An 18,772-nucleotide genomic window follows, 5' to 3' on the forward strand; every position below is an offset into this window, starting at 1 on the left:
TCAAAAAATATGTTTTCTTTTAGCCTTGATAGAATAGTAATGATGGCGGTAGTAGCTGTAGATACCCTTTTATTGAGTTGTAATTCTGTATCAGGTACTCTTCCCATTCACTTTCTTTTCAAACATTTTTATAATTTTTTAATTTTATTTATTTATTTATTTATTTTTTACCTGGTACATATTGGGCATGGCACTATTCACTTTCTGTACATTATTTTATCTAATCTTTATAACAACTCCTGCAGTAGGTATTTCCTTCCACAGTTTATGTATGAGGAGTTGGAATTGAAGTTCCGAAAATGGAGTAACTGTTTACTATTTATAGGACAGCTCTCATTTCATAGAGCCCATAACTGGAAGAGCAGGAATTTGAATCTCATTTTCTGATTCTTAACTCATGGGATCTTCCTATTTTTCAGGATTTTGTCTTGTCTTTCCCTTGGGCCCCAAGTTGGCCCTCATTCCAACTTGGATTCCCATCATGTTTCTTTTCTTAATACGAATCTCTCTATTTTATTCAGTCAATATCCTGTTCAGGCCAGGTCCCCTGAGGCTGGAGCCAGTTTGTGGGGTGCACTGAACAAGGGAAGGGAACTAGGTCCAGATGCTGGGGATACCTGCCAGTAACAGCCACAGGGAGGCTGCTTTACTAGGGTAGGTGTGCTGGACACATCTCCAAAATGTCAGGATTGCCTCTTGAGGACAGCTTAGGTAGGACCATTGTGCCATAAATCTAGGGGCCACTAGTCAAGATACACTTCCATATAACATGAAAACAAGCCATACTGAGTGAATAACTAAAAGTAGGAAATACCAAACTATGATTAATATTATCATTACATTTTTGGAATTATTTTTCAAAATATTTTTACATATATGATTTTATTGCATGCTCAAATAAATGCAGTAGCACAAGCAGAGATTCTGTACTTATAGTGGATTAGAAATTGTTGGCAACCACCATAAGTCATGCTCCCCTTAGCTTCTCAAGAGCTATTTCATCTCCAATTAAAGTACTGCAAACAAGCCACATAGATACTCGTATAATTCCTGAAATAGTTGACTAGAATACTTATATTACATGTGCATCACGATAGACATGGTTTCTGGCTAGGAACAAGGATATTGTTTGAAAATAAATATTTGGCGTGTCCCTGGTTGGTGAATGAATGTAAGGGCACTGAGATTATGGGAGACATTGCCAAACAAATGTAAAAATTGGAGAGAAAAATCTTTAAGGTGGTGTTAAGAAAACAAGATCGGCAGGTTGAAAAGGTATTTAGTCATATGCCAAAGGCAACTGAATGTTGGAACATAGTTATCCCAGATTACACTTTACAATACGATCCTTTGGGAAAGCTGCATATAATATAGGTTTTGTATGTGAGGATAAGCCTGTACCATTTTAATGGACTTTTGATAGAATACCAACATTTAAAAGTAACAGGGCTGTGCTTCTATCAAGAAGTAATTCTCATCACAACCCATTTTTCATTTTAATGTGTGGTGTGGTGTCCTGCTCATCACTCTTTCCCTTCTTTTTTCTTTTTTATGACATCCTAAGTATACTTTTTCAAAACACATCCACTGGCATCCCAAAGCCATTGTTCTGATCTCCTACTCCTGCGAGTGTTTCAGGTAATAGTGTTCTTAGTATTCTATGTCATCTTTCTTATTCTTTCATTTACTTTCTTGGCTGCCCAAAGTCTCCCATTTATCTGTCTCCTTTCTCTTCTGTCAGGCGATTCTGAGAGGTAACTTTTCATCCTGGCTGCTCCCTTGTCCCAATGGTCCATTCATTTTCTTCAGACTCCTTTTTCTTCTCCCTCCATGTCCCCTTCATGACAGCACTTCCTCTAGTGAAGTCTTAAAGCATTCAAGAGTTGACAGCTGAAGATGGTGATTGGGCTAGAATGAGAAGATGAGTTGGTTTAATAGTTTTTACAGGGCTTTGAATCAGTTAGGACTCTTGGTTACAAACGATGGAAACTCAAGTTAGTTTAAAGAAAAGGGAATGTATTGGGTTACTTATCAGAAAACAATATTGGGGTAAAGCAGATGGAATTATTGAAGGAATAAGGCCCTCACACGCTAGAGCCAGAATTCAATGCCACAGGGTCACAGCCTCCCTTTTTCCTTGATTCATTTCATTCTACCTACAAGATTTTCCTAAATGCTGGGAAATAAGACTACAGACTTTTAGCTCCAGACTCATATCCTCCAGCAGACAGAGGGCTCCCCACACCATATATCACTCCCAAGGAAAGCATCTGATCGGTTCTGCTTGGTCGTGTGTTCTCTTCTCAGATCAGCCTCTGAGTCTCAGCCAGACCTGAGTCAGGAGGTGGGATGGAAAGGACTTGGATATGGCACCAGTACTGACAACCCCCCTAGAATCATTGAATGGGGGAGAGGAGGGCTCCAAAGGAAAAGATGCTAGGGAGACAAAAATAATGTATAAGCACTGTAGAATTAAAACAATATCTTAAATAATTGGCTTTCCCGCAAAAGTGTACAAGGAAGAAAACTCTTCCTCTGGTGTTACCCTGAATTATAATTTTAAAAATAGTTGGAGGAGAATTATAGCTCAGGGGGTTCCCAAATAGTTTGTTTTTGTTTGTTAGTTTGTTCGATTTAGATAACAATGCTATGTTAGATTTTTAAAAAAATGTCCACAATCATCTCCTTTCCTGAATCCATACTGCTTGAACAGTCCCTCTTATCTGACTCCAGGCTTGGAAATGTGATTCGCTTTGGCCATTGAGATAGTAACAAACGTGAGGCAAAGCAGAGTTTTGAAACGTGCTTGTGTGTTGAGGTTGCCCTCACTTGCTGCTCTTGACAAACCTGTTAAGCCTGGGTTATCTTGCTAGACTGTAAGTGGCACATGGTCTGGTTATATCAGTTGTCCTTGACAACTGCCAATCAAATCTGACTAGACATGGGAGTGAGGCATCGACCTCCAGCTGACCATGAATACATGAGTGAAAACTTAAATGTTTTCTTAAGTACGTAGCAAGTTGTCTGCTAAATTAAAGGAGTCCGAGGGGGTATGAGTGGAGGATTTGAGAAAAGGTTTTTGGATTAGTCATTGAAAATACAAGCACTAGTCAAGGGATTGACCAGTAGTACAGCAGTCCTCCTTTATCTGCAATTTCACTATCCATGGTTTCAGTTACCCGCAGTCAACCACAGTCTGAAAAGAGAAAATAGAAAATTCAAGAAATGAACACTTCGTATATTTTAATTGTATATCATTCTGAGTAGTGTGATGAAATCTCGTGCCATCCAGCTTTATCCTGCCTGGAATGTGAACCATCCCTTTGTCCAGGTATCCTCGCCATAGATGCTGCCCACCCATTAGTCACTTAGCAGCCTCTCAGTTATCACATCGATTGCAGTGATATCACATGCTGTGTTCAACTCACCTTTATTTAACTTCATAATGGCCCCAAAGCTCAAAAGTAGTGACTTGGGCACAATTTTTTCTATGTTATTATTGGTTATTGTTGTTAATCTCTCACTGTGCTTAACTTTTAAATTAAACTTTTTCATAGGTACAATGTATGGAAGCAAATGTAGTACATATAGGGTTTGGTTATTATCAGGCATCCACTGGGGATCTTGGAACATATCTCCCAAGGATAAGGAGGGACTATGCTATTGACTAGTGCTGAAGGTAAAAATTAATCTGCATAATTTTGTGGCAATGAGAGGGTTTCCTCACCATCACTGATTGTGAAGCTTTATTCCCCATCTCAGGAAAGCACAGAGGGACAGGAGGGGAGAATCAGGCTGTAGGATGCCCTGCTGGTTGAAATTTGTACAAGCATCCACGTATTTGACCCCAAAGATAAATGCTACACAAGAGTGCTTGGTCACATACCTAAACACCCATCACCGTCTTTGCCAGATGGTGTGATAAGGAAGAGCTTAGTTGAGATGAATAGAACCTGAAAAATCTGAGCATTAAATCCCCTCAAAGGGGCACTGCTCTCAAGAACTTGGAATTGGAAGATTACAAGTGGAGTTGCTCTTTGAGCATTAAGTTACTCAATCAGCACAAAAGGGACACAATGTGAGTCTATGGAAGAGGGAGAGTAGTCCCCAGACCAAAGCAAGCTTCGACTATCACCAGTTTGGTGAAAATACTGTGTTTTAAGAAAAAAAAAGATCAATTTGTCAGGGGAATTACTTCATTAGCCGAGGTAGGGAAAGCTAGCAGTGGAGAATCAGTAGCCACACAGTATGGAACACTCTGGTCCCTATGACAGATACATCCTTACTCTAAAATGATGTCATTAAAATATTTAGTTCATCAGATACTGTCCCTTGCTCAAATCCATGCTCACTAAGCAACTTTCTGAACATAGTTTGGCTATATGTACCTGCTGTAGAATAATCATACATTCATTCATCCAAGGTAAATACCAAATTTCTACTATGTTTCAGGGTTTTTTGTCTAGGTCTAGGAGATACAGAGGCAAATTAATGAGACAAAAACCCCACTCCTCATGAAGTTCACACATTCTAGTGGAGATACACACACACACACACACAATATATAGTACTTTAATCACGGCTATGGAGAAAAATAAAGCAGATGAGGGGGATAGGAAGTGCTTGAAGTGTTTCAATTTTTGTTAGGGTGATCGGGCGAAGACTCCTTGAGAAGGTCAATTTAAGCAAAGACTTGAAGAAGGTGAGGGACTGCGCCCTGTGGCTATTGGAGGGAAGACCATTCCAGGCAAAGGAAACAGATGGTGTAATATTTGTTATGGGTTGAATGTGTCCCCCAAAGGTTCACGTATTGGAAACTTAATCTACATTGTAACAATGGTAGGAGAGTGAGAAATCCTACTATGGTAATTGAAAGGTAGGGCCTTGAGGCAATTAGATTGTGAGGACAGTGCCCGTGTGAATAGATTAATCCATTGATGATTTAATAGTAGTCATGGGCATGGTTCTGATGGCTTTATGAGGACAGCGAGTAGCTTAGCTCTCTCTTATTCAGCCATTCACCATGTGATACCTGGTCTCCACGGCAGCATATAGACAATTTCCACTAAGACTAAGGCCCTCACTATATGTGTTTCCTGGACTTTGGACTCCCCAGATTCTAGAACTATAAAAAATGCATTTCATTTCTTTATAAATTTCCCAGTTTCATCTATTCTAAGAAACAGACTAATGCAATATTCCTGAAGTGGGTGAGATTTGGCTTGTTCCAGGGATAACAGGAGGCCAGAGTGACTAGAGTGAAGTGAGCAAAGGGGAAGGAAGTAGAAAATGTGGTCAGACAGGTAATGGGGGAGGGGGAGAGAATGAAGTTGTAGGGGAACTTGTAGGCTGTTATAATGAATGTTGTTTACTATGTATGAAAGGGGAACCCATTGGAAGGTTTTGAATGGAGAGGTGATGTGACCTGGCAAAGGTTTTAACATGATCACTCTGACTTCTGTGTTGGGAACTTCGAGGGAGGGGAGTGGGTTCCTATGACAGGAAGACCAGCTGGGAGGCTACTGCAATGTCCTAGGGAAGGAGAGCATGACGACCTGAACTCAGATAGACACAGGAAAGGTAGTAAAAAGTGGTCAGATTCAGGCTACATTTTGAAGACAGAGCAGCAGGATTCATTGAAGTGGTGTGTGTGAAAGAAATTGATGAGTCAAGGATGATTTCAAAGTCGTGGGTCCGAACAACCGATTGGATGAAGTTTCACTAACTCTGATGGTGAAGCTGCAGGAGGAGCTTGTTTGTGAGTGAAGATCAGGAGGTCAGCTCTGGACATGTGATATTTGAGACATTTATTAGACATCCCAGTGGAGATATCAAACAGGCAGCCAGGAGTTCAAGAGAAACGTCACAGCTGGAGGGAGATGTGAGGTTGAGACTCGTCAGCATGTGGATGGTATTTAAAGTCATGGGACTGGAAGAAATTACCATGGGAATGCAAAGATGGAAAAAAGAAGTTTGGGGCATTCCAGTATTAAGGATTGGGAAATAAAGAGGAATCAACAAAGGAATCTGAGAATGAGTTTCTAGTGAGGTAGGAAAAACAAACATCAAAGAGCTTGACTGAGATATCCCAGAAGCCATGTCAAGAATTTGTTTCAAGGATGAAGCAGTGATTGATTGTATCAACTGTGAGAAAGAGCTAATTATTCAGACTATCAGAACCATTGTGGGCCATGTGACAGTCATATTTCTTATCATAAATTAATAAATTGAATTTCTGATTTAAGTCTTTTGGAGGTTGGATAATCTAACTTGGACCCAGTTAGATTATCCAACTTGCTGACCAAAGTTGGGTAAGCCTGAGGGTTTGGACCATAGTGAATTCATGTCACCTCCTGAAGCTGTTTGGCAACTACTCTGCTTGTACTCTGGTTTTAATGACATTTAAGTTTTGGTACATGCAGGGTCTGGCTTGGGAATTCAGTCTGAACATCTGCTTCTAACCAGCTTGCCCTGTCAGAGCTAATATACTAGCTGTTTTTAAGAGGCATCTGTATAGTTAGGTCTTTCATGGGTAGATTTTTGAGTCACTTCCACATGCCACACTGAATGGTGTAATAGGAACCATGGTCCTTATCACAGATTTGAGTTTGTACAGTAGAAAAAAGCCTTGCCTGAGAACCAAGAAATTTTAGTTCTAGCTCCAGCTCAATCACTTAACTATGTTACTGACTATTGCTTAGGGTAAGTTACTAAACTTCTTGGGGCCTCCGTTATTATCAGAATAGACCAGGTTATGCAGTAGTAATAAATTAACACAAAAATCTCAGTGGCTTAGCACAACAAAGGATTATCTCTGGTATATATCTGCTATATATCTGCTGGTATCTGCTGTGGATTGAATTGTGTACCCCAAAAGTCCATGTATTAGAAACCTAACCCCCACTGTGACAGTGTTAAGAGGGTGGGAAATCCTATTATGGTAATTAAAAAGTGGGGCTTTCAAGGAGTGATTAGTTTCTGAGAACCAGGCCCAAGTGAATAGATTAATCTATTGATGGTTTAATGGTGGCCATTTGTGTGGTTCTGAGGGCTGGAACAGGACAAGGGGTGAGTACTTAGTTGTCTCTCTTGCTTCTGCCTTTCTTGCAATGTGATACACTGTGTTGCTGAAGTCAACACCAAAGAAGGCCCTCACCAAAAGTGTTCCCTGGACTTTGGACTTCCCAGCCTCCAAAACTGTAAGCAATAAATATTGTTTCTTTACAAATTACCCAGTTCCAGGTATTTTATTATAAGCAACAGAAACAGACTAATACAGCATCTATCCCAGGTCTGTGAGAAGGCTCTGCTCCCTTTAGTAACTCAGGGACCCTACCTGATGGAGATTCCACCACTCAGTAGCTTCTGTGGCACTCCTGCCCTACTCAATCACTGGAGGTCACGGAAAGAAAGGGATGGGGGAAGGCGTGCATATAGGCTTTTCACTGTCTCAGTTCAGAAGAACTATGCTTCACTTCATAGAATTTCTCCCATAGAGATGTTGGGAGGAATAAATGAGATAGTGTATGTGATGTGCTAACATACAGCCTGGCCCAAAGAAAGTGTTTCACAAATTCTAGCCATGATAAATATATTATTAAGTGGACAATAAATTGGATGATGATTATTATGTGATTCTCCTAAGAGCAGAAGTGACTGTGCCTAAGCTCTTAGCCGTTTGTCACCTTTGGGCCATTAGGAAGGCATTGCACTATGAGCTCCAGAATCACAAAAAGGGCCATTGACAAAAGATTCCAGGAAAACTAATTGTTGAGGTGGCTGCTCTTCACTCTACCCTTGGCCTCTCCCTTTTGCCAAAATTCCAGGCCATGAATGCCTCTGTCAGCACCTCAGGAAGGAATCTGAGGACATTGGCAGCCTCCCTCTTCTCCTAAATGATTTTCCAGGGCCCGTTGTTCCTCCCATACTCCCGGACTGTCAGAGCACGAGACACTGCTGTGGCCACAAGAGTCACGAAGGTGCAGCTCAGGTTTCCTGGTGGTGAGGCTCAAATGCAAATAGAGCTGGAACCAGAAGGACTTATAAAAATGGTTCCCACTCAACAAGTAGATTCTTGTCTAGAAACGTTTTTCAGCTTTCTATTCTCTGTCTGGTTTGTTGAGGTAGAAAGATCCCACATGATCTGATTGCAAGCAGAAAGCAGAAAAAGTTGTAAGAGAAGCCATATTTGTTGACAAACATAAGAATGTAAGCAGACTCTCTATGCTGAAGGAAGGTGAGCTGCTAGGTGGTCTTTGAGCCTAATATCTGATAGAAAATCCAGCAAGATTGCTTAGCCTGAGAGTTAATTCTGTCCTCTGCTAACTTGGCTTTGTTTCCTTGTCTTCGAGTTTCCAAATCAACCTCTGTCTTTTTTACCTCCATGCCTTGGCAAGGACTATTTCTTCTTCCTGGATCACCCTTCCCTCCTGTCCTCTGTACTCCACCTGTTGAATGAAGCCCCACTCAGTCTTCAGGGTTAAGTTTAATGCCACTCACTGCTTCCTTGTAATCTTTTAAGGGATAATCACAAGGTCTTTATATACTGTTAGCACCTAGCATAATGTTTGGTGTTCAACAAATGTTTGTTGAGTTAAAATCCCCCTCTTTTCTTCATTAATTTTATCTTTTAGGGAATGTTTATGGAGACCATCAATCGTGACAAAGTTCCAAGAAGTTTGTGAAAAATTGCTTCTGCCCTAGAGTCCCATCAAGAAAAGCCTTAAGTGCTGAAATTCCCCAAAACTTTAAAGCTTGTAACGCTTGTGATAGTTCCCCCCCAAAATCAACCTTAACTGTGTTGTATCCTCTCACTTTGCTGAAATTGACTTTCAAATTAAGACCTAACATTATCTTCATCTAATATTGTGACTCTTCTTCCTGAGGAAGCTATGTTGTTATAGTTGTAATTACATTTGTGGAGTTTTCCAGATTGCAAATGATGTGCACATACATTATCTCGTTTAGTGCTCATCATGATCCTGGAGTTTGGGGAAGTTGGGGATAACATTTCACATGCAACTTTTACAATCAAGCGAAGCTGGCAGCCTCTGTTATTTCAGCAGAATCAATCTAAACAAATTTGGGATGGCTTGGGGGAAAGTAAGTCAGAATTTACCAGCTGCTGTTTCCCTCCACACCATATGAAGAAAATGACACTGTTGTTTCCTGGAAAACAAGGTTTTATGCCAAGAGTTACTGTGGGGATTTGCTATCCCAAACCAGCTGTTCTCTTATATTTTACCACCTATTCAAATACTGAGGGGGTCTCTTCCAAACTGGTCAATGCATCACCTGAATCTGAGCCCTTGGACATTTGTTTTGATCCAACTGCCTCTGCTAGGTGGGCTCTGAACCTACTGTACAAGTGTAAATCCTACAGGAGCCTTTTGTATCCTGTGTTGGCAGGTAAGGCAGGCGATGTCCTTGGTAGCCCTGGAATAAATGGGTAGCTAATATTCCATTGAGCAAACCTTTGACTGCTGGGAGATGAAAGTTGGTAAGTAAATTATTTTTAGCTTTTCTGCTTTTTTTTTGTTTTTGTTTTTGTTTTGTGACTAGCTGATAGAGGGACCCCTTCTTTGTTTTTTTAAGGCAAAATAATGTCTTTAAAAACTGTAAGAATTCTCTCTTGCTCAGCCCATTCTTACCATGTGATACCATGCATTGTTGTAGAGAGTTACCACGGAGAACAAGGCCCTCACCAGATGTGTTCCCTGGATCTTGGACTTCCCAGCCTCCAAAACTAAAAAAGGCAGAGAAAAGAAGGAGGCACTGTGACCACAGAGGAGACACTAGAGTGATGCTGCCACAAACCAAAGAACATCTGAAGCCACCAGAAACTAGGAAAGATGAGAAATGAATTATCCCCTAGAGCCTCTGGAGGATGCATGGCCCTGCCTACCCCTCTCAGACTTTTGCCCCACAGAACTGTGAAAGAATAAATTTTACAGAAAATCCAAGACACAGAAGATGAAGTTAAAGGAAACAATATGGCAAACTGTGGGACAATTGGCCTCAACCCTTCAAAAACTCAAGTCAAGAAGAGAGAAGAAAGTAGGGGAAATGTACTAGTTTAAAAGAAACTAAAGATGCATAACACCAAATAAGACATGTGAACCGTGATTGGACCTTGATGTGGTAGATTGTCTGCTAAGACTGCTGCCAGCAATTGCTCCAATCCATGTGAACATATACTGCTCCTCCCATCGCAGGGTGGGGTCTATTTCCCCCACTTGAATCTGGACTGGCCTGTGGATTGCTCCACAATTCAATGCAGTCAAAGAGAAACTGTATGGCTTCTGGGGCCTAGGCCATAAGAGACCTTGCAGCTTTTTTTTTTTTATTAGTCTCTTGGAACCCAGCTGACATGAGGTCCAGCCCACCTGACTGAACCAGTCATTGGGATGAAGCCATCTTTATCCTCCGGTCCCAGTGGAGCTGCCCCAGCCAATACCACATGGAACACAGATGAGCTATCCTCACCGAAACCACACAAAGCAGTTACGCAAGTGGAAAAAAGTGAGGAAGCACTCTATGAACTGATACAGAAAGATTTCCAGGATGTATTGTTAAATTTAAAAAGAAGCTGCGGAAGAGAGTGCATAATAAACTATCTTTGGTGTTTGTTCTTGCATGAAAAACACTGGAAGAATATATAAGAAACTAATGTAAGTGGTTATTTATAGATAATATGGATATTCAGCCCATATATTACCAGTACAGTTATGCTGGTCAAAATATAGGAATACTCCTGTCCTGGCTAATAAATGCCACTACCAAAGCCCTGAATTCCCTCCACCTGTGTTCTAACCTTTGGGGTACCCGAATGCCCCATGGTACAATATGTGAAGAGTTAAACCCAGCAGTGAAGGGGTCTGGCAGACCAGCGTAGAATTATGTGGTTGGTCACAGGGTGGGAGACTTTGCAAACAAGACCTCTAAGTATACTTTGATTTTTCTTTTTGTTCTTTTTGTTGGGGGGCGGGTGTTGGGGGGCAGCTGGCCAGTACAGGGATCCAACCTTGGACCATGGTGTTATCAGTACCATGCTCTAATCAACTGAGCCAACTGGCCAGCCCTAAATATACTTTTAATTTCTAAACTATATACATACGAAGGTACTTCAAAAAAGGAAAATAAAGTTGAAAGATAATATGAATCTTTCTGTGAACTTTTTAAAGTACCTTCATATGTTACTTATTTAAAAAAATAAAAATTAAAAACAAAATTAAAAAAAACTGTAAGACTTTATATTCCACTCTTAAGACCAATATTTGCGGACACTGGCTTCATAGAAGTTTTTAAATTTTTGTCTTTACCATTGGTTATGCTGAATCCAGTGCAACGTTATCACGTCCCAACTGACAGTTACACACTGGGTTAGGTAGTTATGGGATTACAGGCAAGTCTTCCAAAAGTTCATAATCAACTACTCAAGAGAAGCAAGCAGATACATTACAGTATATTGGGATAGGTTTTATCAAAGAGGTATGAACAAAATATTGTGGAAACAGAAGAAGAGAGGAGTAATTTCTCTGGGGGAAACAGGGGGGTTTACTTCTTTGCAGAATCTGTCCTTATTCTCTTGAATTTACCAAAAATGTAAGCTCTATGAGAGCAGGAATCATGTCTGTTTTGTTCATATCAGTACACTTGACAGCAGAAGCATTCCTTGCTCAGGGTAAAGCACTCAAATATTTGTGGCCTGAAAAACAGCTAACAGACACAGAGCAGCTACCAGCAGCCAGGCACCGCGCTGAGTGCTTTCCTTGCGTTGTGTTATTTAATCCTCGCAGGAGCCTTACGAGTTTCCTTAGGAGAGAGCACAGATCAGAGAAGTTAAGACATTCACCATGGCTTCTGGTTAGAGACTAAGCTGACACTGAACTCACCTCTGTCTTATTGCAATCCCATGTTCTCAACCACAAAGGAAAAACTCATTTTAGAGAAGCTGTGTCGCTGTTTTGATTATTGCTGTTGATATGATTATCATCCCCCCATCGGAGACCTTACTCATTTTCATAGCACACAGGAGACTATCAGCATCTGGGATAATTAGAACAGGACATGAGAACCCCTTTGGACGAATGCCTTCTGGAATAACACTGTGCCAGTTTGCTCAGCTTGGAGAGATTCATCCTATCCTTGAATTGTATGACAGTTTCTCGCTGAACAGCTGTTGGCCAATTGAGAACTAATTAGTCCTTCAGCATAAGTAATAGCTGATCACAGAGGGCACTTCCTCCCACCAGTTGGGGCTCCAGATGCTTGCTGGCCAAGTGTTTTAAACGGCAACTCGGAGGATAAGGCTACATTCTGGTATGTGAAGATGTCATCTGGGCCGAACCACCAGAGTGCTTGTGACAAATGCTGATTCCTGGGCCAAACTTCAGGCCTACAGATTCATATGCTTCTACGTGTCTCTTGGGCTCACTAACATCTGAGAGTCCCTGCGTCATCTGGCTTTGGGAGATCTGAGGAGACGAGACTTGTCTCTAGGTTTACATTTTTCAAGTCCTGCTTCTCAGAGGACAGTTTCATTAGATTGGGAAATCTTATGCAATGATTATGACACAAAGTTTTAGTAAGGCACACCTGGAGCATAAATAAAGTCAAGGAAAGAATTCTCCCTGTGGGCCTGGCGAATCGAATAAAGGCCAAGGAAAGAATTAAGACAGTGTCCTGATAGAGGAAGCAGCCAGCATAGGGCCTTTGAAGCCGTGACCAAGGGAAGAGCCCAGGTGGCCTTGCTTTAAGTGGCACAAATTCCTCATGGCCCTCATGGTTGACTCAACAGAAGCCACAAATTTGAGGCTTATGGGCTGGATCTGCCACAGGTGTGTAGCCTGCATGGTGTTGAAAACAATTTTGAATCATATATCACATTTACAAATCAAGGGTGTTCACATAAGAATCTAGGTCTCTGACCTCTCTTGATAACCCCCCAAATGTGGCAATGACCAGTCTTCTTTTCTGAACTAGCAGTTGGTGAAATTTCAGCAGACACTGCACTCACCCTCCGACCCCTGTTGTCCAGTTCACCACTGTCCCTCCCCACCCCCTGTGGCTATACACCCGGCCACTTCCCTCATTTCTGTTCCCTACCTGGCCCACCCAAGCGTTTGCACTCAGGACCTGCACCTTTCTACCAGGACATCTAATCTGATATCCTCTCATTTTTTAAAAACATGGTTTCGGGAGACATAATGTTAGGAGAGGAGACATATAAAATGCTACATCATGGATTGTATTACATTAACCAGTAGGACATACCACTTCAGAAATGTAAAAGGTGGGGTGTTTCTAGATGGTGTGGATATATTCAACCTACCTTCAGGCTAGGATTTTCTCACAAGTTACTGAAGGACCTCTTCTAAGAATTTGTGATTATTTTTCATTTATTGAGCTCTACATAGTATAATCGTTTGGAAGAAGATATTTAAAAGGAGATGTCTATAAACCCATATTTCCTTTCAAAGATGGTGGAAAGTATTGCCAATTAACTGTCATTTATTATTCTTTTTATTTCAGAGAGCTACAAGAACATTTAATCAGAAAACCTGACCTAATATAGCATGGGGTGTGGATAAGCAGATTTCCCCTTGAGTTTACATTTCAGCTGGAATCTGAAAGGTGAGTAGGATTTAGCTGGCTATGAGGGCAGCTAAAAAGGGCATTGCAGACAGAGGGAAGATAATGTGCTGGAAGGAAAGGGAGGAAATGTTCAGTGGGAGACCATTCTTTAGGTTCCTTCTGGCATCTCATTGAGATTCCCCATTATTTATAACAACCTTTAGTCTCTGCATTCTCTTCTCTAATTAGCATCTTTCTCAGTCAAATTCATATTCCAAAACCTCCATTTTTCTAATATGAATCCCTTGCTTTAAACATTTTACACTAGCCAGCATTCATTGAGTGCCCACTGTTTCAGGCACTTGACATGCATTCTTTATTTCATGTCACCTTCACAGGACACTACAAGTTTGGCACCAATGGCCCCACTCTGCCGATAAGAAAGATGAGACCCAAGGCCACACCGATGGTAAAAGGCAGAGTGAAGCTTCAAACACTGTCTGTCCATTTAACTGCAAATATCAGTCCTCCTTCCACTTGACCTATCCGCAAATTCGGGTACCAGTGGTGGTATTTCAGGGATTACTCCCAATCACACAGTAAATAAGACACACACCCCAGAAGCATCAATATTACTCAGATTGTGGTGGGAGACCCAATAGTTTATAAATCCTTCCACCCATTCAACTATTTTGTGATCAATGGGCAGTAAGAAGCCAGGACACTCCGCAGGGAGTGGCGCCCAGACATCAATACTTTTTGAAGCTCCCTGGGTGACTGTAATGTGCAGCAGTGTTGAGAATCCCTGCTGGACATGGTCTGTCTTGTTTTAGCTTCCTCCTTATCACTCTTTTCCAACCATACTGGTCTTCATCTTGAACACGTCAGGCAAACATATGCCTCAGAGCCTTTGTTCTAGCTGGTTCCTCTCTCTCAAAGTCTTTCCTCCCTTATACACTTCCCGTGTAACTCTCATATCCTTCTAACCTGTCTTTGCTCAGAACTTCACCTTCTCAATGAAGACTACCCTGACCATCCTATTAATATGGCAACCTATTCTTTCTAACCTTCTAGATTTTTGACTGAAGTTTATAGTTCATTATTTGTCTCCATGCCAGAATGTAAGCTCTGTAGAGAACTGTTTTGTGTATTCATGGGCTCTTAACCACCTTACCTAGGTTTAGAATTATCTTAAGATTGTATAAGCATTTATTGTCATGCTAGAGCTGTGCTGACACAGTAGCCACTAGTCATGTGTGGCTATTGAAATTTTGAAATTCAGCTAGTCTGAATTGAGGTGAGTTGCAAAATACATGCTAGGTTTTGAAGATTTTCTACCCCTCAAAAAGTAAAATATCTCATATACTTAAAAACTATTACTTTTTGAAATATTTTGAACATATTGGATTAAATAAAATAATTAATTTTACTTTTCTCTATTGTTCTTAATGTGACTACGAGAAAATGTAAAATAATACATATGTGGCTCATGTTGGACAGGGTTGAAGGACTATATAGCTTTTACATAGACAGGCCTTACAACTGATTAGGGCCCAGATGTCTTACAACTCAGTTTTATTGTCCTGCCAACATTAGTCAGTTTTGTATTCAAATCAGTGATATTATTTCAGCATTTCCCTTTTCACTGGCAACATAAAAAAATCCAGTTTCTTAAATTCTTATTGAATTTTATCTTGTTTCCATCATTAATCAACTAAACAGAACTTTGACATGTGCTTTTTGTGTAAGCATTGCTATTAACATTTTGAAAATTATGTTGATCACACTTATCTTTTAAATGTGTCAATGGGGCCTCTGTAGTATTCTCCACAAGAGTTTTAAATATTAAGTAGCGAGAGCAAGGGCATGTACTTGAAATGTGAGAACATTGAATCACCAGGTAGTGGGGATGTGGAAGGTGGAAGAGCCATTTATCAAGGCGAAGCATTAGGGAGGTCTAAAGGAGTTAAGAATTAATTCAGTTTTAGATAGAGTAAGTGCACGATTCCTCCAAGAAGAGATGCACATCTCACAGGAGGTAGCCTAGGATCACGAAGGTTAAAAGCCTTGCTCAAGCCTGTACAACTAAGTGTCCTGAATCAAAGCCAGTGTTATCACTATCATATAAAGGTTAGCTTCTTTCCAAATTGCTTTTCATTATTAGCTCATAGGTTTTCCCACAACTCTTGGAAACAGGTGGGGCTTAATCTTCATTTTATTTTAGATGTAGGCCCAGATGCAGAATGAAGCTTCTCATTTCAGGCTCCATAATCAAATTGATTAGATTACATGCTACATGTTAGACTCCTGGCTCATAGCTCTCTCCACTCTACCACTCCAGTAGCTCCAAGCATGAGAAAGACAGTCTTGAAATGGGATTCTACTGTCAGTCTCCACCTAGGTCTTTGAGTTCCAAGTCAGACATTCATGGTTCTGCTCTACCTAAATAACACTTCACTTTTCTATGCTGAGCCATCTTTTAAATCTTAGCAAAAGCTTTTTATCATCAGCATTTTCTTTCTTTCTGGACCTCCCCCAGGTACTCTGGCATGCCGCATTCTAGGTTCCCATCACTTTCACACTAATTATAACTTTTTACTAGTCTATCTCTACCATAAGCAGTGAGCCCCAAATTAAAGCTTCTTTGGGTTTGAAGATAATTGGTGCTTAATAAAAACTGGTTTTCCTATTACGCACAGCATCAAACCATTTATGCTTAAGATACATCAGGGCTTAAACCATAAAATCTACATGCCTTAAAGGTCACAACTAGGGGCAGGAGTAGTTGGAGGCTTAAATGTAAAGATGGGTACACATCAACTTACTGAAAGACCTGGCTTTTAGTTAGGCTTCTCAGATCAATGTAGGACATCTCCAGCACCTACCCACCCACTGGGTTTGTTGAGCACCCCAAGGGCATATACCCATAGGAATGTCATAGTTTGTACGTACTTGGCAGTTACAGGAATATATCTATGCCCCAAAGCTTCCTCGGCACCAGCCATTTGTTGGTTTCATTTTAATCTCAATACATGCTAACACACATTATAATGATTATACATGTACCAAAGTTTCAGATCACATTTAACAAAAAAGGTTACAAAGACATAACTATTTTCTTCCATTTTTTTAGTCAAAGACCCTCTTGAAAATTCACTTAATTTGTATGGATAATTATACTACATAAGGCAAACAAAAGAGACATTTGGCTATATTGACTTTACCTAGGGAACACTACCAACTGAATAACCAATACTCCAAAATTTACAGCTTATAACACAACTTTTATTAGAAAAGTTATACATAACATAGCATCAACTATTTTCAAGAACAATATTAAACCCGATAAGCAACAAAAACCAGACTAACAAAATGTGTAACAAGAAACTAATGACCTTTCTATAATCAAACATTCAATTATCTACAATGTCTTTTTACAACGGGGGAAAAATCCAAGGTTTACAGGCACATCATATTGAAAATAAAGCTGCAATAGCAATTTACACAATTACCATTCTCAAGAAACTGAATCATTAAAACAGTAACTACAAGTTCACAAATTTAAAACATTTCACATAATTTTAAATTACTGGGTATACACTGAAGTCTGAGTTTCAAAAGTGATTTTTTTCCCACAAAAGTGCCAACACTTAAGCTAGAACTTTCAGTGTAATTTTTCCCTAAAAAGTTAAGACATGTTTTGATAATCATAACAGTCACATAATTTCTGGTGTTATCTGGTCTGTTAATAATAAAGCCTTTATTTGGATGTGTGTTTTTCTTCACTTAAATTATAGAAAACCGGATACAGGATTTGAGTTGCAAAGCTGTTAAAATTCCAAACACAGGAGTGTACAGCATTGGAAAAAGAGATCAGTACTAAAATTTATAATAAATATCAGAGAAGCCATTAGTTTTTACAGCGTTGTCTGCTTAAAGGTTAAGTCTACCAGATGTATAATTTCCCACTGGCTTGTCCTTTTAGTAGGCAGAGCAATTTCAATTTTCGTGATCTGAATACTCAAACAAATATATCCAAACATCTTTTTAAAACTTTGATTTATAGTTCCTGGAAAGTTATAAAAGTTTTTTATAGTCATTCTACCCTAATAAGTCTATTTCTGCTCATTTTAGAGGCTCACTAAAACAACAGATTTCAGGACAGCAAAGTTCATCACAAAGACTTAATGGAATGATTTACAAAACAGAACACTTTAAAGCAAGTCAGTCCTATCTTTTTGTAGATGAAGGGGACTGATCAGTCACGACATAATTTCACATACACCCTTGCTCCTTATTGAATTACACTTTAAAACGTGTTGTGTCTGTCAGGTACCATCCCTAAGTACAGTGGTTAACAAAATGCTTGCCGGTGTTACTGATGTAAAGACATCTTTTCTTCCCTGTCAAAGACTCATACCATAGTTCATAATTAAACAGTTGGGCATTTCCCCAGACAGGTTTTCCTTTTTGATACAGTAATGGAGAACTAAGATAAAAATCATGACTTTTGAATGCTACTCAACATTATTTCACGCACCAATATTGCACACATCTGTTGTGAACTGTTAAAATAATCTTCTGGATCCTTGGCGTGCTGCTTTCTCCATCAGAACACAGACACAACCCATATAAGCAGTTTCCCTTAAAGATGAGGTTGATAAATTTAAAATACTGAAAAAAAAAAATGAAGGAAGAAAAAGGCAGAGACTTTGTACAGACAGACATCTAAATTTTGTTGAAGGGTTTTGTGTGCCCTACACACGGGGGCAATTTGTATGCACACTAGTGAAATAAACACTAGCTATAATGCTTCTAGCTCCTCAAATTATATGGAACCTTGGTCCAGGTGTTGCAATGATATCACTGTACGGTTCTTCCTGGGTCAGCTCGATAGCTTGCTGCTTTTTAAGAACCAAGAAGCTGTAGAACTTTGCTGCAGCTTGCTTTCTGTTTGTGTTTCGACATAACTCAAGTAAACTGATAGATTCAGCTCCAGTTTTTGCAAGAGCTCGCTGAAATAAAACAAAAAGAGAGGACGAATTAAAGTAACCTGCACAATAAAGTAGTAATTTAAAAAGGATTCCAATTTTGCTTAATGGAAAAAGTGCACCTTTTTGAACAGTATGTGAGTTATTCTCATGTTAAGAAGGTAAAGGACCAAAGTGTATTAGGTACCTTTAAAACCAAAAGAAGA

The 18,772-nt window shown here is 39.9% G+C and overlaps 1 protein-coding gene across 1 annotated transcript in view; it reads right to left on the minus strand.

Annotated features, from left to right (window-relative positions):
• Positions 1-16,890: 16,890 nt before the first annotated feature.
• The window catches only part of RAD21 (RAD21 cohesin complex component), a 30,517-nt gene continuing 28,635 nt past the window's right edge, over positions 16,891-18,772 (minus strand). The window contains exon 14 of the mRNA XM_063079502.1: positions 16,891-18,590. Within this exon, the coding sequence (XP_062935572.1) occupies positions 18,399-18,590 (192 nt within the window). The 3' untranslated portion in view covers positions 16,891-18,398. The remainder of the gene's footprint in view (positions 18,591-18,772) is intronic.

Source organism: Cynocephalus volans, chromosome 15 (genome assembly GCF_027409185.1).
Source record: "Cynocephalus volans isolate mCynVol1 chromosome 15, mCynVol1.pri, whole genome shotgun sequence".
Classification (NCBI taxonomy): Eukaryota; Metazoa; Chordata; class Mammalia; order Dermoptera; family Cynocephalidae; genus Cynocephalus; species Cynocephalus volans.